General features: G+C 34.0%; 1 protein-coding gene across 3 annotated transcripts in view; it reads right to left on the bottom strand.

The window, feature by feature from the left end:
* The window catches only part of Csmd3 (CUB and Sushi multiple domains 3), a 929,488-nt gene that overhangs the window by 192,562 nt on the left and 713,589 nt on the right, over nt 1–23,337 (bottom strand). For all 3 annotated transcript variants that reach the window (XM_013012565.1, XM_013012564.1, XM_013012566.1), the window contains one exon: nt 8,285–8,401. In XM_013012565.1, the coding sequence (XP_012868019.1) occupies nt 8,285–8,401 (117 nt within the window). The remainder of the gene's footprint in view (nt 1–8,284; nt 8,402–23,337) is intronic.

Genomic DNA, 23,337 nt, shown 5'->3' with positions numbered 1-23,337 from the left:
TAGCAATGATGCCATAATGCCTTTTTGCTTTCTATTTAAAAGGAAATGCTTTGAATTAACTGGCTAACTCTTGGGTACTTAGTAGCCTAGCAACTGCGATTTCTGCAATAAAAAAAAAAAAAGATGGGAACAACATCCAACATTTTGGGGAAGCACAGATAAGAAAACCACTCTGATGTCATTATCCTCCATGTATATTCATTTCTCACATTTAATACCCCAACATCATTACAAAAGAGCCCACAAACAGAATAAATTCCATTGGCCCACACATAACATCAGGCCTCTGTATCTCAGATATATTCCAGAGAATGTTTTGTCAGTTATACCATACCAAGCCTTATAATGCCAAGAAACAATTAGTGGCCCTCACAATATCATAATTTTAGAACTAGCTTAAAACATTTGAGGAAATCAAATTCCTCATTTATAATTTAACTTATACCAACTTATAATGATAGCAGCAAATTATCCAACAGAAAATGATTCAAGATACTTTCAAAATTGTAATATCACTGACATTTTCTCTAAGAAACTGCTTCAGTGTAGAGATCTCAATAACTTCCTCTCACACCTCAGAAAGTCTCTGGTTCATTCAGGATAGCTTGTGGACGGCCTATAGACTTTTAACATAAGAAATTCTCTTTATCAACCTCATCTCAGATTGGCATTACAGTGTCAATTCATATCTACAACACTAGGCTCTCATGGAAATGCATCTTTCAGGGGCCCTGAGTCTCTGACCCTCCAAACTCAGGCCTCTTCTGCCTTGGGTAGTATAAGAATAATGTTTAGTAATCTTTGCTAAGTAAAATGTTATAACTACCTACATGTCGGAGCCAAACCAATATTCTCTGATATATAACACTTACTTATTCTGAGTTCTTAGTCACACTTTGCATTAGGCCACCTTCTTTTGGAAATATTAGCAACCAGGGGAGCTTTTGGGGATTAATAGACTAAATAGTAAATCAAGTTTGTATACTTCAGTCTTATATTATGACTTATTATAAGATTGAACTCTAGAGACATATGAGTTTTAATACTACAACCAATCCATCCTAGGTAAGTGATCTAAAGATCAGTGCCAGTGTTCTAGTTAACAGGTCCAGCTACTTGTTTGTCCAGACCCTGAAGTCAGAGTCAATCATATAGTCATGTAGAAAAGCCAATGGAAACGTTTCCATACCAAAGTTGTCTCTTATGAGATAAACATCTCTAAAAGGCACTTCCTTCATAGTTAACCAAAATATAATCAATAACGCATTTTTTTTTCAGTTATGTGGCTTGAACTTGGCCTGGGCGCTGTCCTTCAGCTCTTCAGCTCAAGGCTAGCGCTCTAGCTCTTGAGCCACAGTGACAATTCCGGCTTTCTGGTGGTTAATTGGAGATAAGGGTCTCATGGACTTTCCTTCCCCAGGCTGGCTTTGAATAGTTTTCCTCAGATCTCAGCCTCCTGAGTAGCTCCTGAGATTACGGGCATGAGTCAACCTGCGCCTGGGCAACACATGTTTTCATTTGCATTGTAACTATAGTACTGAGACAGATTCCATGCATTCTTGAGTTCCAGACTAGGTAACACGGCATGCACCTCATTCCTCATAATATGTGCTTCTAATTGCAAGAAAGAGAGAGAGACAGAGACAGAGACAGAGACAGAGACAGAGACAGAGAGACAGAGAGAGAGACAGAGACAGGAGGGAGGGAGGGAAGGAAGGAAAGAAAGAGAAAGAAAAAGAGAGAGAAGAGAGAGAAAGAGAAAGAAAGAGGGTGAGGGGAGGAAGGAGGAAAGGATGGACGGAGGATATTGGTACTTATGTAAAAGAAACATTTTGCAGGCCAAACTGGATAAAAATATAAAACTTTATCTAGCTGAATAATAATAAGCAGAAAGTGCCTGGAGTGTGGCTCAAAGTGGTAAAGCATCTACCTACAACATAAAGTCTTGAGTTAGAAACCCTGTACAGTTTCTTAAGAGAGTTTTTAACATATGAATTTCAGAATGATAAATCATCCAGATAATAGAAGTGGGGATATATGGAATCTTGCTTCTAGGTATACAGGTAAATTTGTCTAGCGGGTAAGGGAATAGATGCATTTTGAACAAATATAACTAAAAGCTAAACCCATATTTCATGCTTATGTTATACTTAAGAATCAAATAGTGTAACTACAAATATAAATATATATAGTCACATCTTCATTAAAATTATAGATTATAAGTGATAATATTTAATGTCATAATTTATTTTATTATTCTGTTGCACATGAGTCTATATTTGCAGTTTTCTTGATAAGAATTTGATTAACTTTATGTGTTTGAGTATATTCCTTTAAGTAAAATATTTTAGCATATTTCCTGTTACTTGCTGTGTACAAATGATAGTCATTATCTATAAATAAGAGTGTGCCCATTATCTTTGCAGATTTATTAAATGAAGTCTAATCATTTCTAATATATTATATTGAGACTTTTATCTAAACCATCATTTTTAAAGCAAATTAGAGAAACAGATTTGGTGTACTTTTGGATGTTGTGATATAAAAATCATATGCTCAAAAAATGATGGTTTTCTTTCTTACAAGTACAAAAGAAGCAATTCACTTCTGCTTAGTGATATTAAAATAAAAACAGATTGAATACCTAAAAGCTTTCTTATCAATTGCTACAAATCTAACAAGTGATGATCCATAGTAAGTGCAAATATTGAATGAACATGTATGTTTTGAAAACTGTTTGTCCCCACTGAATAAATTTAGTATTTACAAAAGAATGCCATTGATTTTGAAGCAACTGTAATGTTAAAAAATGAAGTACCAGTGGCTCATGAAGCACTAGTGGCTCATGCCTGTAATCCTAGCTATTCAGGAGGCTGACATCTGAGGATCACGGTTCAAAGCCAGCCTGGGCAGGAAAGTCTGTGAGACTCTGATCCCCAATAAATCACTAGAAAACTGGAAATAGTGTTGTAGCTCAAGAGGTAGAGTGTTCGCTTTGAGCTGCCCAAACCCAGAGTTTAACCCCATGACCGATTAAAAAAAAAAAATACCAAACAAGCTAAATCACCTTTACTGATCATCTTCAGAAGGGTCACTCATTACTGAAAATTTCCCACCAGGAAAAATAAAATGTCAATAATATTACTTATACATCTAGTGAGCATACAGAAAGGGCCTTAAATACTTAGTTACTAAAATATTGGAGAACTTAGTCATAATCAATTACTGAATTAATTATAAAGACAAATAACTGCACATAAATTAGATAAAGATTAGTTAAAGAGTACATTTTAAAAAGCACACACATAGATAGATCAACAGGGAAAAAGCCAGCTGTATATATTTAAAAGGCAAATGCACACAGAACAAAATAATTTAAATCTCTGAATGCAGATTAATGGATGAGGAATGAAGGAATGAGAATAGGTATTAGTGAACAAATATAGTCACTTAATGTGACAATGTAGGAGAAATTGGTAGGTGGGAGGGAGCAGAAAGATGAAAAAGAGTGACTCTGAACATAATGCATTCATAATGCATTATCATGAAAAACTGGATATGTAAAATTAGAACCCATTATGCAAGCATGCCTAATCATCTTCATATTTATAAACTTATGTGAAGATATTTTAATTTAAAATTAAGATTTTTGACATAAGAATATCCAGATACCCAATAGATATCTACTGTGGTGGGTTCATTAGTAATCCCAAACACAGTTTAACCTGAAAGTTCAGAATGTCATCATATTTAAAAACAAGGTCCATGTGGCTGTAAATGTAGTAAATGGTGTTGTCATAAGAAGAGAAGAAAACAGCCATATATAAACACAGCTAGTCACACAGGGTTCCTAAAATGATTTGTGAACACAGATCACAATTTAGGATTACTTGCAGCCATCAGAAGATACAAAGAGGCTAAGAAGAGAACACCTTAGTTTTAGGCATATGGCTTCCAAAATGCACTATCAATGCCCACTGTCCTCATCCATTGAGTTTGTAGCACTTTTCTAAAGTAGCTTTACTATACCTTCTTCCACAGAATATTCTCATGGAAGAGAAATGGACATCAGAAAATTGATAAGGATGAGAAATCCAACAGTCACATTCCACATGAAACTAATTCGATATGAAATTAATTGTTACTAATTATAAATCCTTTATCTTGAATTACAAATAAGCTCATAGTTTTGGAAAATCCATATTCTACTAATAGTTGATTTATCTCAAATATTCACCTTTATCCTCTCAATGGAGTCTTCTTCACTGCACTTTAATTTAAAATACATTAGCATCTTCAATCCCAGGGGAAAAAATCAACAAAACAAACATTATTCTCAGATTCATTGGTTGGCCTCTAATCCATTGGCTAATATCTTATTTCTAATTTTGTTTCTTCAGCCTCAATTTTGCTAATTTCCACTTCTCTGCAATACAACTTAAGATCCTTGTGCTTTGGGCATATTTGTGCATTAATAAAGTATTTTCTCCCTGAAAATAACCACATTCTAAAGTACCAATTCTACAACAAAGTTAAAATAAGTCTGTTTTCATATTTCAGCACTTTAAAATAATGCATAAATATTTAACAACCAAACCAAAAATGGATATCAACTTATGATTAAAACTTGGAAGTGGAAAGAAAATTCAAATTTTATTAAGTATTTTTTAATTATAAAAGTCAAATGCATTTGTTTAATATTATGGAAGGAATTTAGTAAAACTATAGTGATTGGAATTCAATCAATCCCTTTTTTTTGTTAGGGAAATAAAACCACTAGTATTCTTTCAGTGCTAGCTGAATCTCATATATAAAGTTTAAATTATATATAAAAGCACTTATGCAAATAGTAAGAGTCTACATTTTCTTATCCAGAAAAATAGAAAAGTAGAAATGTAGCAAAATAATATGTACTCAATAAATCAGGAATCACATTTTAAATTTAGTTGAATTCAACTTTGCATTAGGAAAAATTAAAAAAAAAACACATAATCTGATATAACCTATAAAACACAACTAGCTCATCTGGTATCTTTTTAAAGGACTCATCTAAATTTCTACATTTAGAAAAATATTCCATTAATCTTCCAGAAAGACTACGTGAATAAATGGAAAATCATGCAGATTATCTCCCATGAGTAAAAAAAAATCTTGCATCAATAATGTTGATTATATATGATTTTCTCTTTACATAACTATTTTGGAACTGTAACTCCTGTTCAAAATGCAATTGCTGTGAACAAACTGAGCATATTTAACAGATAATGCACAAAACAATTTAAGAGTCAAGTTCTAAGAGCATCCACTTATACAAGATATAAAAAAATAATTATAATTTTGAACAAAGGAAAGGAACAGAGAAAATAGGAGAAATAATATGTGATAGAGCCATACCAAAAAGCAGTAAGAAACAGGTTAGTATGGCCGAATGGCAACAGCAGAGAATTATGACAAACTGAGATTGAGATGAATCAGCAGGAAAACAGGAGTTTGATTTGTCAAGGACCACTGAACATTTTATGATTATCTCATCTCTCATTGAGAAGATAAGGGTAAGAAGAAGTCAGCTATCAGTATTTATTTAATTTTACTACTGTACTGTGAGAAACTTATAAAGGATTATTGGATGATTCAGATGAGTAAAAATCCATTAGCAAAGGGAAACTTAAAGTATTTCTTCTCATGCTTTTTTTTTAAATAACAGAATCATTTTAAAAAATAACAGAAATAACTGTGTTAGTTTTATTCAGGCTACTTTTAACACCCAAGTCGGAGGTGACCATAAAGGTCATTTTATTTCTACTTTCGGAGGGGAATAGCTGAAACTAGGGACATTCTACAGGAATGTGAACCCAAAGTGAGCGTGCATGGGAACTGATGTGTGTATGTGTACGATTATATATTGTACCAGCCAGTCATACTCATTATGGTATTTTATTATAAATAACCCTATGATGTTAGCATCACTGTTTGAGAGGAAAGAAAGGCTTCAAGCAGTCTTTTGATTGTGCCAGAGTGGGGCTTGAGTTCAGGGCCTGGTCAATATCCCTTCGCTCTTTTGCTCAGTGTTGACAATCTACCACTTGAGCCACAGCTTCAATTCCAGTGTTTAGGCAATTAATCGTTAATAGAGTCTCACAATCGTTCCTGCCCAAGCTGGCTCAAAGGGCAATCCTCAGATATCAGCCTCCTGAATAGCTAGGATTACCAGCAGGAGCCATTGGTGCCTGCTAAAGCTAGAATTCTTAAGCACAATGTTTAATGAAGTATGTAAAACATTCCTTTGATTTGTAATCTCATTTATTCTTTACAACTATTCTCTGTTGACCAAATGGTTCCCATTTACAGAAAATGAATTAGTCTCAAGGAGGCTATGTAACTTGTCTATTACATAGCTGTTTTCAGAGAACAAAGAGGTAAGAGATAAAATTGGTATCCAAGAGTTTATAAATATATATGAATATATATGTGTGTATGTATATATATGTGTGTATATATGCATATACACACATATATATATATTAGAATTCAAAATGATAAAATTTCAGAACTAAAATCATTTTCATTACCAATAAGTCAAAATGCAGTTGGTTGTAATACAATAAATCCAAAAATGAATAGTTTCTGCTAAAATAAATGAATAATACTTTAAAATGTCCCGAAGTTTTGTATCAAGTTTACATTGAAGATTGAACTCATTTTACAATAACATTTCAAATAAATATTACATGATTTCAAAATCTTTGAATTTACTTTATTTTACTCAGTATGTTTTTTTCCCCTTTTTCTTGTGGAGTCTATACAAAAGCTACTTCAGTCAATGATCTCCAGGGAGATCAGCATGTATAGACGGCAAAAAATAGGATGGTTGATTTATATCTTTCTCATCGTTTTGGCCACCAAGCTTCCCCACGATGATAGAGAACAAATGAATAGCTTTCAAAGAGAACTCAGAGTCATGCAGCTTTCTGGACAACCATTGCTAGCATTTTGTCCGTAGCCAGGTAACATGTTTGGCATCTGGGGATTATAAATCCTAGTAGAGGGAAGACTGTCTTAGGCACAAAAGGCAAAAGTTGAACCCAGTGAAGGATATAATTTTCTTTCTAAACTTTCCTTCTCAGCACACCCAAACAGCTCAAATCTCATTCAGCCAATCACTAAATAAGGCAAGGGAAAGGAAATGCTTTGCACAGTATAGAAAGAAAATCTTGCCAATCTGGCACCATCCTTCTATCTGAATGTTAACAATAAAGGTTTAATATTTCACCTCTACTGACAATGCTTTCAGTAAAGTTGGAGATTTCTGAATTGACTATAAGGACAGTAAAGGAGGATATATAAGTCATAACTGGTTTTTAGAAATTGGACTGGAAGCATCAGCTTATTTTATTTTTCAGCAGCACAAGAATGATAAAGCGAGATGTTACCCAACAAGCATTAATGATTAAATCCATGTTCTTCTGCTAGAATACTGAGTCAATTAGACCCAGACATTCATGACAGCTTAAACATATCCTTTACCACATTGCAATGCAATGCTGTAAATCTAAATTCTAGAAGTTTATGAACTTTCAGACTTATACTTCAGTGCTCACTAAATTTCCCTTGCCTATACATGCATAAATGGAATTTAATCTGGTTTAGGTCCAGCTGGATCTCAGATCCAAAACCCTTAGAAGCCATATAGATTACTTCTAAGACTTGTGATCAGGAGACAGAAGGCAGCAAAGGACATGGCTCTTTCTTAGTGCCAATGGAGAATAGACTGGCAGGTTGACAAAACAAGCTGAAATGGCCTTTGTTGTCTTTTTATATCCATAGCTGTCCAAGAAACTAGACAAACCCTATATTCCTGAATTGTTTTTGCCAACTGTAAGACTAGAGATATGTGATTGTTTGTTTTGCAAATGCTTTTGTTATTGTTGTGATTTTGTTCTATGTTTGATTTTATGCTGAGTCTACTACTTTAGGCTCTGGTGATGGCTCATTTTATTCAATTCTAATATGAAGGCACTTTAAGAGTTGCTGGGTGTACTTATTTTTAAAAATTAAAAACAATCCTGTTTTCATTTTTGTATTGTTGTTTACCTGTATACTTGACTGTTAATTCAAAGGAATTAAAGCACCTCACAATTTTATTACAAAGCTATCAGCATAAAAGAATTGCTGAGTAAAACATTTTATGGATAATTGACATTTTTATAACTTTTTTCCAAATAGTATGCAGCGAAAAGAAATTGAGCATGTCTGCAACAAGCAATGGTAAGATGATATTACTTACCAAACTCCTTGGGAACAGCTATAGAATAAACACAATTGTGTCCCACACTGTAATTTTTTGGATAGTTTGGTGATAAAACAGTGCCTTCTGATCCTGTTGAACGACTCCCACAAGGTGCTAAAAAATCAAAGTGATAAAATAATGTTTTTATGACATGTTTAAAAGTTAACACTATGAATATCTTTTATCATCTATCCATGTAATTATTATCTCTCTTATTCTCTCTCTCTCTTTAATCCCTCTCTCTCAGTCTCTCTCTCCATCCACGTATTTTGAGACATGTTACAGTTTCATTTTCCTGGCCTCAAACCTAGGATTCTCCTACCTCTGCCTCCTGAGTGCTGATATTACAATTACAAGTATGAATCACCATACTCTATCTTTTCAATGATTACTAGATTTTAAGGTTTGTAATTTATTTCTACATTTAAAAACGTTTCTCCAGTCTCAAATATTTTTCTAAGTTAGAAATATGTTTTATTCTGCACAAATAGGGATCAGGGAATGGAAGCACGTAGATACAGTTTATACAGCTAAACGTGATATTGGATCTAGCTATTTGAGGCTTTGGGTTCAGTCTCAAATATTTTAAAAATAGAAAATTCCCCATTCAAATATTCATAATTATTCAAATTATTATTCTATAGAGTGAAGTAATGGGGTATTGTAATATTTCTAAAAGTAATAGATCATTATCTTGTTTTTAGTATGTATGTGAAGAATGGGAAATTAGTATACTTTTTTATAGTGATGAGAAATGACATATGTAAGTAGGACATTATATTACTTGCTGCCAGGCTTTGAAACTAGACTCAAGTCTAGTCCTGATCATGCTGCTATTAAATTAAGCATTTCTACATGTTGTCTATGAATGACAGTGCACATGCTCTCAGCCACTCTAAGAATTTTGTTTTCTCACCAAACTTTACCTGCTTTTATAAATTTCCTTTGAATTTGAAGGAGTAGCTAGTATGACCTTGAAACAGATTTATTGGCACAGTAGGCTCCTGTGTGTTTGTTTGAAGATGGGGTAAAAGCCATGTAATTTACAACACAGGATGCATTAAGATTCAGAGCTCTGAAACTCAGAGAAAGAGCTGAGTAGAGAAGAATGGATATTCTGAAAGTGAATGAGATCTCTCTGAAAACAAGATACAGGGAGTAAAGATAACCAAAGAGGATATTTTGGAGAACCCCAAAGGTTTAGGCAGATATAAATAAAAATTTTGGCATTCAAGGAACAAGAAAGTTTCACTAAAAAGATAGAAACATTGCAAATGGTTTGATGAAAGAAGGAGTGAGAAATGTTTGACAATATGGGGGAACAAAGGGGAATGAATCTCTAGATTCTGGAAATAGATTCCTGGGGAAAAGCCCTAGTTAACTAGGGTTTGGAGTCATTTGGCCTTTGGTGGTCATAGTTACTGGCTAGTTTAACTGCAGTGTAAAGTTTTCTGGATATGTCTTACCAAAGGTTGGCTGTATGAGCAGCTAAAATGACACTGCTTGTGCTCATGTCTTGCTTTGTTTTGTTTTTTAACTTTAAATTTTATTGTTAAGGTGATGAACAGAGGGATTACAATTACATATGTAAGATATTGAGTATATTTATTTTGAACAGTGTTACCTACTCCCTCATTTTCTCCCATCCCAGTCCCCAACATGATTCTCCTCCCCTCTGCTGCTCACCTCTTGTACCCACATTCAAGCTTATGGTTTGACATCCTTAAGCCTTAAGTGTGTGTGTGTGTGTGTGTGTGTGTGTGTGTGTGTGTGTGTGTAGATAGGTAGCTTGAAATCAGAGCCTCACACACTTCTTTTATTTGCTTGCTTATGATTAGTGTTCTACTGCTTGAACAATACCAACAATTTGGAATCTTTGATGCTTAATTGAAAATAGTATCTACTGGATTTTCCTACTTAAGCTAACTTTAAATTGAGAAAATCCTCTGTTCTCAGTCTCAGGCATGAGTCACAAGGTCCAAATTTGTTTCTTTTCTTTTCCTTTTATATTCTTTTTTTCTTTCCCTTCCTTCATTACTTCATTCCTTCGTTCCTCCTTCCTCTTTATTTTCTTCCTTCATTCCTTTTCATTCCTTGCTTCTCTCCCTCCATCCCTCCCTTGATCCTTCTCTCCCTTTCTTTCTCCCTCCCTCCATCCTTTCCTTCATCCTTCTTTCATTCCTATTCTTCCCCTATCTCTCTTAACAATTTATCTCTGTACCTCTGCCTGTCTGTCTGTCTCTCTCTGTATCTCTGTGTCTCTTCTATCTCTATCTCTCTCTGTCTCTGTCTCTGTCTGTGTGCCTGACTCTGTCTCTGTCTCTGTCTCTCTCTCTCTCTCAAACACACACACACATACACACACAGAGCAATATTTCTGTATGTAGCCCAGGCTTCCCTGAAACTCTATAGAGTCTCATGCTTCAGCATCTCCAGTGCTGAAAATACTAAGCTTCTGCAATATATGTTGTTTCAATGTTTGTTATTTGGCTTGACCTTGTATAAAGAGAACAGTATATTATTCATTATTTTCTTGAATTATCACAGAAGTGTTCATTGTGTTATTAGGACTAGTTTTAATTAAAGCATCTTTCTACAAATTGTGGCTGGCATTTTTAAAGGTTTTCAAACAACACTATTCTGTAGTAGAATATACACAGTTTGGTCCTTTACAAAAAGTTTGCCAATTTCTGAAGTAGAGTAAAGGAATAAAATCTATTATTACAGTTGGGAAAAGACTAAGTGATCTATAAGGAATATAAAGGATTAGTCAGAATCATAAAATGGAGGAGAATGTCATCTTAAGAAGTCACGACAAGTCAACAATGACTTAAGGAACAGAACAAAAGAAGAATGACTAATTTTACATAATAGTAGTGATGTTCCTTTGGGACTTGAGAAAAAAGGCTGAAGAAACAAACACCTAGATTAAAGATTTCTGTTGGAAAGGTGGTTAAGTTAATAACTGTTTTTGCTTTTTGAGGTTTTTGAATATAGCTCAGTTGGTAACACAAATGGTAGAGCATCTGGATTCAATCCTAATACCAGGAGAGCAAGGGAAAGGGAGAGGGAAAGGGAGCAGAAAGGGGAGGAGAAGAGAAGAGACAGTAGGAGTTACAGCTAGAAGGAGAGAAGTGGGGGAGGAGAGACATTGGCTGTAGGAGTGGCAGAGGAGAATGAATGGGGGATGAGGAGAGCAAGGGAGTGAGATGGAGAAGGAGGAGGAAGAATAATAAACAACAATAACAACTTGGTTACAGTAGTGTATTCGTTGCCTCTAGGAGAATTGAGACAGTTTTCAAAGTCAACTTTGGGTGGAATCCTACCAGGAGTTTAAAATATAGCAATCTATTTGAAAGGCAAACTACATAGTGTTGTATTGATTAGGGTCTTCATTTGTGTGTGTGTGTGTGTGTTCTATAAAATAGTATAAAAGAGTTGGAATTAAACATACTAAATTTAGAACTTTCCAGAAACAAAAAAATGACAGTGATGATAATAACCAAAGATGCGTAGCTCTCATCACTCATTATTGTTTGAGATTAAAGTAGTCAGGTGTATTCTTAGTTCAGCACTGATAACTTTATTCAGCTGATAATGTAACTGATGAGGGAATCATTCAGGAGCGAGCAGTGTGCGTTTTGATAACTGTCTTTTTGATTGTCAGGTGCTCCACACTTAAAATCATAAATCTTTGAATGTACATGGCAAAAGCTTTTATTTTTTATATTTGGGGAGAATAAATAGTAATGAGAGTTGTTAACTCCCCCGTTCAGTTCTTGTGACTTAGGTACGAATATTCAGCCATTGCACATTAATCTGCGCCTGTCAGCTTTCACTGTTTTCCTGTGTTATTTTGCATGGTGGACATTTTAGACAACTTTTGTTGAAAAATTTCATCTATGAATATGAAGGCCTTTTTAACCATGGGCAGAAGACAGAATGTATGCTCGTCTTATGTTCTCAGATTTGTCATTTGCACTAATAGCCCTGATTTTGTTTCTTTTGTTCTGTTCCTCCAACATAGCCAGATTCATGGTCAATATGCAGAATATTGCAGTGGCTAAGCATAATTATTCAAGTTGTAACTAACATAAAAAAGTGTCAGGTTAACACTGAGTAGACAATGGGAATGCAAGGAGGACTTAGAATTTATCTCTTCTGTATCCTTTTTGACACTTTCCTCCCATGCTTTTGGGCCTTTTGTCAATCTGGCAGTTTTATTGAAACATCTTACAACCACTAGAATGCCTTCAACAGTCACTTACCTATCTTGACTATAATTTATATAGTACATAAACCTATATTTTAATAGCATGCTTATTAAACATATATATTATAAAAAGACAGCTATATGATTAAGTGTAGGAAGTAGACCAATAAAGTAAACAAAGTTCATTTTTGTGGCTCAAAACTTTAGTAAACTTTAATGAAGATGATGCCTCTCTTACAGATTTACATGGCTGTGTCACATCACCTAAGATAAGTGTTTTCTGGAACATTAGGGGCAAAAATTAAGAAATGGATGTTTCTAAAATATGCTAACATTTTGAAAATAATTATACTGTTTATGTAATTGATTATAATAATACTGCTTATGCAAATGATTATAATAATTTTATATAATCATATATGTGTGTAGATATGTAGATAGCCTTTGACTTTGTTATATGTGTGTGAATATACATATTTAGCCAGCCAGTCAGTTTATTTTAGAGACATAAAGTGTTCAGTGCTTACTTAAAATATGACATTATTTCTTATTTTCCCCAAATTGGAGTCCAATACAACATTGATCTGTGGCTTTATTGTGAAGTGTATCCCCTTTTCTCTGTCTTTCCTGCCAATTTACATGTAACAGTGAAGACTCAATCATCCTAATCACCTCAGCCATCATCCTACTACTCATCATCCTAAGCTTACACCATCATTAATGATTTTTTTTTTTTTTTTTGCTAATCCTGGGGCTTCAACTCAGGGCCTGGGCACTGACCCTGAGTTTCTTTTTCTCAGGTATCTTACTCTACCAGTTGAGTTACAGCACCACTTCCAACTTTTTCTGATTATGTGGTATTAAGGAATCAAACCCAGGGCTTCATGCATGCCAAACAAGCACTCTGCTCTTTCACCTTCCCAGCCCTCATTAGTGATTTTATTCTAATACCCATGTGTTTTCATGTTTCTCCTCCCTTTGTAGTGTGATATATGTGAAATGCAGGCTCTCCAAAAGACCATCTTGTTATAAGAATTTCATTCTTTTTTGTTGTTGTTGTTTGTTCTTTTGCCCATTGTGGGGCTTGAACTCGGGCTGGGCACTATCCCTCAGGTCTTCACCTCAAGGCTAGCACTTTACCACTTGAGCCACAGAGCCACTTCCAGTTTTTTGTGCTTATGGTGCTTAGGAATCAAACCCAGGGCTCATGCATGCAAGGCAAGCACTCTACCACTGAGCCACTTTCCCAGACTCAAAGAATTTCATTCTTATAACCTAACAGTTCTGCTTTATTAAAGTTTTCTCAGAAAACATCTCATTTAACTTCAAAATATCTTAATAAATGCATACAAAACTATTTTTATTACATATTCTTGTTTCTTGCTGATTTGTTGCATTATAGTCAAATTAATACTATATGAATGATAATATATTTAACATTAGACTTATAATGAATACTATTATTTTGCAATATGAGGGTGACATTAATATTGAATTCCTCAGCTGTAATAGCAAACTGCATCCCATGCATGGTAGTAAACCTATGCCGATATTCTTTCCATCTGAAATGTTAGTCTCAATGAGTGAGTGAAATCACCCTGAAAAAAAAATAATTTCTTATTATTTTTCTTACTACTTCTATTTTTCTGATTACTTTTTGTTTTTCTTTTGAAGTACTAGGTTTTGAGTTCTGAGTCTTGTGCATGCTAGATAGTCTCTCTCTACCACTAAATGATTTATCCAGAATCCCCCCCCCATTTTTTTACTGGTTATTTTGGGACAGGGTCTCTCATCCTAACTGGGCATGTGCCTGAATTGTAATATCCCTATTTTAGGCTTCCCATTTATCTGAGATAGAGTCTTATGGACTTTCCTGGTCAGGTTGACTTGGAACTGAAATGTTCTGTGTCAGCCTTCCTTATAAATGGATATATGAATAACTGAAAAGCACTACTGTGACAACCTGTCAGTCAAAAAGGAGTCTCACAATCTCTTCTCAAGCTGGCTTTGAATCATAATCCTCCTGCTTTCAGTTAATTATTATAAGTCACAGGAACCTAGATCACTTTTTTTACTTAATTCATATAAATAAAATGTTTTCAATGTGTTTATGATCATATGTATATACACACTTGTTTTACTTCTGAGTTATAAATGCAGTGATACAGTTGGTAGTGTGTTATTTCTAGAGAAAACAGCATGAGATGCAACCAGGTTTATAGTTTCTAGCCAACCCCATGAAAATACTCCAACTGTAATTTGAGCAGGTGTGTATATAGGTTGAAGAAGAATCAAAAGGAAAGGGAAACAATAAGTAATTCAATACCTAGGGAAATAGAATACCCAGCCATATATATAGGAAAAAAATTACCTGAATGTTCAGGTATCTTATAACACTTATTCATGCAATGCATCCTTAAACTACCTACAATTTCACATATCTGTTTACTTGTGCAATGAGTAATTTATTATCACGTACATTCTATAATGAGAATTACTATATAATATATAAATTATTCTCAGAAAGCAAGGTAGATCCTTTGAAAAGTGATGATGACTTCTTGCAGGTCACACAAAGAGCAATGTGCTCTATTAAATCAATAATTTACTAGAAGAGACCTGTGACTCCTTCATTTGAAAGAACTGCTGTACCTTACAAAACTGCTAGTACCTTCCTAGTAAATTACTTATGCCCTGCAATAGCCTGATTGAATGTCACAAATCATAAATCTTAGTATAGACTTTGTTTGCATCCCCATGGATCATTTTTTAAACAAAGCCATTCCTGACCCTTAAACTACATGATATAAATGTTAAGGGCATAGCTATCATTACAAGTATTTACTTAAGGATTCAAAGTGATATTGTTTTTTTCTCTCCTTTATTCTCTCCTTTATTTGATTTTAGCAAAAACCACAAGAAAAAAAAACAAATTCTACCTGTGTTGATATTTCTTTCATTTTTATCTTATATTTCCTACATAAGCATATGCACTTTGTGTGGATAGTCAACCTTGGAAAATCAATAATTACTTATAAGCCATTACTCAGTAAGTCAATTTATCAGGATATGTGCTTCTATTAGTTGTCTGGATTATTCACTTGACTTTGCTAGCTAAAAAGTCAACTTATTATCCTTCAATATTCTAAACTGTATTTTTTATCAGTGTGCTCCTATAGAAAAAAGATTCATTCTATAGTAAAATGTCTATACATTTGGTAGAGACACTCCCTTTGGTTTTATGAAAATTAAATTAATATTAATATTAGAGCTCTGGATAATCTATGATATGTATACTGTTAACTTTTACTTGCCCTCCCCAAAATTGAGATATATTTCATAGAATGCAATATATATCCTTCTAAATTATGAAATTCAGTGTGTTTGTGCATATTTATAATCTGTATAAACACAATTATGTAACTTCAGACTATTTTCTTTATCCTGACCCAAATTGTAGTGTCTGTGATGAACCACTATTTCCCACACCTCCAAGTCTGTAGTCATCACTAGTCTCTGATTCTGTAGTGAAGGAAACATGAGAAGGTCATCTCTTAACTAAAGCACCATGTGAGCAGGCTGGGTGAGTATGAGAGGCCCTGAGCTCAAATCTTGGTGCTGCCAAAAGTAAATATTTAAGCTATTTAAAATAACTAATATATTAGTATAAATATGATTTTAGAAGGACACAAAAGTCTAATAATTTACTTTCTACCAAATCTTCTCACAAATGTTGCTTTCTCAAGAAAGCTTTCTCTGAATTCAAGACTTGTTGAAAACTTTCTATTTTACAATAGCCTATCCATTATTTTTAGAACAATGATTACAACTTATAATTATGCATTTATTTGAAAGTTTATTTGATTGTTCTCTATATTTATTTCTGGATTACCAAATCTATTAAATCAACATTTCCATGTGTTTTGTGTATGCTATTTTTAAATCTAGAGCTTAGCAGAGTGTCTGTATATACAGTAAAGTTTCAAACAACATGTCATTTTAGGAAAAACAATAAAATATACTTAATAGCTTATCACTGAGTAAATACATTAAAAGTAAGTTTTGCAGTAGCACATGAGACTACAGTATAAAAGCCACATTTTAAACTCAGAAAGAACTGGCTTTAAATTCTAGCTTCATTTTTACTGAATGACTAGTGGGGAAGAGAAGGAAATATAAATAGAACTAGAACAGAAAGAACTGTTACATCAGAAAATGTAAGCTTAGATAAAATGAATTGAGAAACTGCTCTAACCTACTCTAGGATTTTTCTTCAGGTGACGTATGCTGCTCCAGCAAGGCCTTAGGAACCCAGGAGGGTACAAAGCTTAGAAGAAATAGCAGGAAGAATTGGATGGTTTGAGGTAAAATCAGAGAGAGGAGAAAGGGTAAAAAGGAGAATCTGAAGGAGGTAAATACAATCAACGTGCTTTACATACATGTATAAAAGTAGAATCACGCTTAAAAATAAGGTAATTAGGTAAGAAAAAGTAATAGAAGAAGTGAAGTACATTATTATTTGCTTTTTTAAGAAAATATGTGAAACTCTCTTGTCAACTAATATATGCTAATTAAAATATTTTTTTTTCTTGGAGATTGTTCCTTCAGTATTGAAGACCTGGAAAATATCTGATGTGTTGGAGGACAAGTGTTTTTTTTTTTTCTTCCTTTTTGGTCTTTTTATCTAACAAAATAGACAATTCTTCTCTGAATCAGAGACAGCCTCAAAGTCAAGGCTGGGATTGAAGAGAAGTTCTTAGTATTAAGGTTGGCGTAACTTGAAGTTGTTTAACATGACAGCCTAAATAAATTCTAGATTTGCTTGTTAACTCTCCTCAGTGGCTCAGTCTAATTCACTAGATTTGTATTTTGAGATTAGGGACTGGACATTTGTTGCACACAGTATTCTACTTTGTTTCCTTTGAAGCATCGAACTCCCTTAGGAACCATGGAGTGAGTGGTTTGCTGATTGGAGTGTAAGGATAATTTAGTGAAATTGTCTTTGTTTAAGAATAGGAAGGGAAGCATTAACCTACTTCCTTTCTTGGAAGCATCTCCTTGAAGGCAGAATAAGCATGATCTTTTGACATTATAGAGCAAAGTCACCAGTTTTATAACCACAGGGAATATAAGTACATATATCTGAAAGTGGGTGAAAGTCTCACGTTCAGTACACAGGAGACAAATACCAGTTTGTCTCTCAAGGAAATAGAATCAATTTAACTGTACTTTCATTTACTTTTCTGTAAAACATGTATAAGAGCAGGTCTGCTCTCTGTAGTGTCTTTTGCAATGTGAATTGCATTCTGGGTAGTTTTATTCATTAATAAAATTGTTTTCTAGTTGTTTTCCCACACCTTAGGTTTTGTAGAATGAATTGTGTTAGCAAGATTTTTCTTTTACCAACAGAAGTTAAAATTTGGCTACCTTTAGGTTTCTTTTCTTGTTTCTGTAACATCATTTGAATCTTTCCATGACCTATCACGGTACTCTCAAATATCTTACATTCTTCAGTTCAGGAGAGAACCTTGAGTTGGCTCAGCTTTCTGCATAACTTTTGCCCTCTGATTTATAAAACTGATAATATATTAGGAAGGTATGAAGCAATATAAACAATGTGGTGGAAGCCAAAGGGGTTTACCTTTATATGAGAGGCCATGCAACTCCATTTTGGATAAATGGCTTTAATATGAGCCCCAGGTCTGTAGTCACAAGAAAATGTTCTTAGAATTATAGACATTAATGTGTCTAAAATGTTGTATGTTGCTAAAGGGAAGGCTTCATTTAATTCATGTGCTTGTTACTACCCCTGTAGGACCAAGCAAATATTTTGTTGATATCTGAAATAAGGGAATGAATGACATGAACATGTCTTTGGACTAGTTAACAACCAGTAGTTCTTTAACAGTTTAAATGAAATGATCCTTGGGATATTATACTTGCCTAACTACCAATGCTCACTGTTTCTCACTATAATGAAAAAGATCAAGATTACTACATTGTTGTTAGGGACCATGTGTCTCTATTTTATGATTGACTTCTCAAAGTGCTGAGGCTCTGGGGTTTGACTTGTATGAAACAAATATTTACCAAGGGCATGTACTTGCAATTTTAGATATAGATTTGGAGTCCATCTTGGTTGTGTGGAGCTGGGAGAAAGTTAACAATTTTTTTGTTTCTAATAAGACAATATGCCTGAAGGAACCAGAGAGCTGGCCAGCCAGAGTGAGGGGAAACAGGTCTGAAAAAATGACAAGTACAAAAGTTGTAAAATAGAAATGCAATTGCTGTTTGGGAAACAAAAAAAGCCAGTGTCACACAGAGTGTAGTACATATAATAAAGAAGTCTAGGCAAAAATAGGAAGTGGAAGGAGAGAGCCTATTATACCTAAGGGATTTATTCTTTCTTTAGAAAGTCATGTAGGCTTTGAGTAAAATCTGATATAATATGAGGTATACCCTGTTATGTTCAGACAGTATATATAGCATTAGGATAAAATTTAGGAGATAGAAACTATCTAAGAGGTAAGAAATTGCCTGGGCTCTGAATTTCACTTGAGCTTTTCTCAGATAAAACAAATCAATTCCCTGTTAGTAGCTGAAATAAATCAAACAATGAATATTAAGAGAGAAATGTAGAATTTGTCATTATTTGTGTTTTATAACCTTGACCTAATATTAAGTCAGGTTGTATATAAGAATGATATATGACTATTATTTTAATCCTATATATTTGTGAACAACCAAATTAACATCATTTAAGTAGAAAGTTTACAAAGTATAAAAAAAAGAGAAGAATCACTTTCTAAACACAGATTTTTAAAGTGACAAAATAAATTGTATGTACAGATAGCTTGTTCTATCATCATTTAATATGGGTGACATTTTTACAAGATAAAATGCAGGGTTTCTCATCACTAAGCAGGATTTATGACAGGATGCAATCACTTTGGATCTACTACTGAAAAATATAATCTCCCAGTGTTCAACTTAAGCTCTTTAAAGCACTTTTTTCAGATTTAATATGTATACTTAATCCTAAACTGTGAAAATATAGCTATCTTCTAAAATTGTGAAAGTATACAAACTCTAATGGTTCTGTACAACTTAAATATTTCCAGGAACTTTTCTGAATGAATTAACATATCATATGCTACACAAGAAAATGCAGATATAACTTCATAAAGTTCATTTACTTTTGAGGTGAAATGATGGCAACGTGAAGGGAAAAGGATAACTGTCTCGTAAGAATGAACAGAGGTTCATCATGTCTATATACATATTACATTAAAAAAAGTACCACGGGTCTGGGTTCCATCCTTAGCACCTTAAAACAAACAAGCACAAACTAATAAAGAGTTAGACTCTAATTTATAAATAAACAACAAACACATATGGGATCATATACCCATATTCACAAATGCATTAACCAGTAGATGATATATACTGGCAGAATTCAAATTATGTGACTCCTTAGAACAAATAACTTGTAGTCTTACCAAATGAATACAAGCAAGCTCGTACTTGAAAGATGTGTGGGAAAGGGTTTGGGGGAAGAGGGTGGAGATATGAAGAGAGAAAGGAAGGAGGAATGTAGTCATAACATTCAATGACTATCCTCTAAACCAAGGAAAAATGAGGGGATGAATAAGGTTGGGAGGAATGGGGGGAAGGCAATGAAAGGGCTGGTATTGATCAAGATGTATTGTACTCAAATGCTGTGGTAGTGAATAATAATCCTTGTATATAATTAAAGATAATAAAATTGTAATTAAATGAATATTTTTTATCTTGTTTAATCTGACTAGTCAGCCAAAACTTTCTGGCTATGTTCTTAAGATCTGAAGATATTATTGTAACTTAAGACCTTGAATGAAAACCTGAAGAAAAGTCATGTAATTTAAAACATTGATGAAGCTAGAAATAAAGATATAAGCATTCTAACGTATGACCATAACAAGTCATTAGAATAAAATATAGCTCTTTGCGGACAATAAAGAGAGCTAGTTATGTTCATGTAAACATCATGGAACTATCTTTTCTATCAGAGAATCAATAGATAAAATCTACAGCTGTATTTGCCACATGCATTCATGGAAGTTACCATCAAGAACAATTAGAAATTATTAGAAAACACAACATTTGGAGAAAAAAAAGACCAAAAGGTCTAAGCAGATGATACTCATGTCAAATGTAATTCTTTTTTGTGTTATTTTCTCATAATAATATATATATATATATGTATATTTACTTTTGGAAATATAAAATGTGTCTTAAAATAATTTTTCTTGCCAAGCTCCTGTTACTCATGCCTATAATCATAGGTACTTGGGCTGGGAAGGTGGCTCAGTGGTAGAGTGCTTGCCTGACATTCATGAGTCGCTGGGTTCGATTTCTTAGCACCACATAAGCAAAAAAAGCCAAAAGTGGTGCTGTGACTCAAATGGTAGAGTGCTAGCCTTGAGCTGAAGAGTTGAGGGGCAGTACCCAGGGCCAGAGATCAAGCCCCAGACTGACCAAAAAAAAAAATCATATGTACTCAGGTGGCTGAGATCTAAGTATTGTGGTTCAAAGCTAGTCTGGGCAAGAAGGCCGGTAAGACTTTTATCTCCAGTTAACCACCCAAAAGGGGGAAACGAATCTGTGATTTAAGTAGTAGAGTGTTAGCCTTGAGCAAAAAAGCCTCAGGGACCATCAGAGCTTTATTTTTCATTTGACTTTCACAACATTCCAGAAACTTTCCATGTTTTATAAATGATTACAGACAGAAATATTGAAACTACTTTCCAATATTCACTGTACTTTTCTGGTAAAACCCATATTATTATTTTGTATAACTCTGTTCAATGCTAAACTCTAAGAAAATCTGAACAATATCTTAAATTTCCTATAAACATCAATGCCATCAAACATTTCCCTTTTAACTGCCAAATTGTTGTTGTTGTTTGGTTGTATATGTTTTTTTCTTTTTCCTTAACACCAGCATTTGACGTTGTACATGTTTTGCTGTTGCCTTCTTTGTTCTGATATAGCTGCCCCACTTGAGCTGTCTCTATATGCTGGCTTATTTTTTCTCATTATTTTGAAGATGGAACGTCATAGAGTTGATGCCTGGACTGGCTTCAAACTACAATACCCTAGATCTCATCCTCATAAATAGCCAGGATTACTATTGTAAGTTACCGCTGCTTAAGTAGTAGTTATTCATCTTTTTATTTCCCTTCTATTCTAATAAATTAAACCATTAATATCAATGCAGCCATTTTTGCTAACTGCTAGACCAATTTATCAGAAGTTCAATTTTTTCTAGTGATAGAAATTCGATCCATTATACTAAACAAGCCTTTTAAAACAGATTTATTCTCAATCCTTTTCCTTTTGATACAGTGTTGCTATGTAGGTGTGTAATCTATTTTGATTTGAAATTTACTATACTTCTGAATCAATTTCTCAAGAGGCTGAAATTACCAATTTATGCCATTCTATCTGGCTCTACTTTTTAAAATAGGATTTTGAAATAAGAATTGAATTTAGGGCTGGGAAGGTGGCTCAGTGGTAGAGCACTTGCCTTGCATGCTCGAGGCCCTGGGTTCGATTCCTCAGCACCACATAAGCAAAAAGAAAAAAGCCGGAAGTGGCGCTGTGGCTCAAGTGGTAGAGCACTAGCCTTGAGCTGAAGAGCTGAGGGACAGCGCCCAGGCCCAGAGTTTAGGCCCCACGACCGGATCCCCCCCCAAAAAAAGAATTGAATTTATACCCATTTTAGAGATTAGAATAAATAATTTCAGATAGATAAAATGACTCCAGTAAATTAAACATCATGAGACAAACCATTCTGGTAAGCCATTCTACCATATGAAAAATGCTCACGTATATCAGCCACTGTATCAGACACTGAAAATCAATTGTTAACTTTCAGCTTGGAGTTGATACTCACTTTTTACTAAAATCCATGACAATAAATTCACTTTTATCATGATCCAAACAAACATACAAACCTGCACATATATATGCATATGGGGTATGCCTATTCTTGTATTTTTCTGTCATCACTTTTCATCACTGTCTGGACTGCGAACACTTTCTCTGTTCATTTTGTTTTTAATTGTATGTTTCTTGCTTTGCTTCAGTCCTGTTTCTAGTCTATGTTGGTCATGGTTGAATGAACTGATACATGAGTCACTGATGGTGATCATAGCTTGGGAGAGCTCCAATGGATGAGATCACCTCTGTTCGTTAACATCATTCAGCCTGACTTGGACATCCTTTGTGACCTTCCCCAGTGACATCACTATTGTTCTGCTGTTTCTACAAATTGCCTTTATTCTACATTCTGTTTCATTGTATAAGTACACATATATCAGAGTTATGTGAAATCATATGGTTTTTAAATGTAATCTTACTAGATGTACTACTCTTTTTAGACATTTTTTGGAAGAAATACATATGTTCTTCTGTATCCTTATTATCAGATAAGGCATTTTCACCATTTTTATGTGCGTAAATTATTGCATTTACTTAATCTATTGAAATGTTCATTTTTGTATGTTTTCTCTGCAGTTACTAGGTCAATGTTTTCCAGAAAATTTGATATTTTAAGGTATATTTCTTACTCCTGATGCCAAATAATTGAAAACAACAGACAATAATACTGCTTAGAGAGAGCTCTCCTGTTAACTGAGATCCTCACATTGCTTTACAGAAACTGCCAAACATCAGCACTTTTCAAAACCTATTTCTTGAGTGAATTCAGTTTAAAATCCTTAAAAAAAGAATCTCATTGCCTATACCCCATGTAAATGGCACAGTAAATGGTCAATAAATGTTAACTGAAGGA

Source organism: Dipodomys ordii, unplaced genomic scaffold (genome assembly GCF_000151885.1).
Source record: "Dipodomys ordii isolate 6190 unplaced genomic scaffold, Dord_2.0 Scaffold17, whole genome shotgun sequence".
Taxonomy (NCBI): Eukaryota; Metazoa; Chordata; class Mammalia; order Rodentia; family Heteromyidae; genus Dipodomys; species Dipodomys ordii.
Note: the sequence above shows the minus strand (reverse complement) of the source record. Positions and strands in the feature narration are given on the sequence as shown.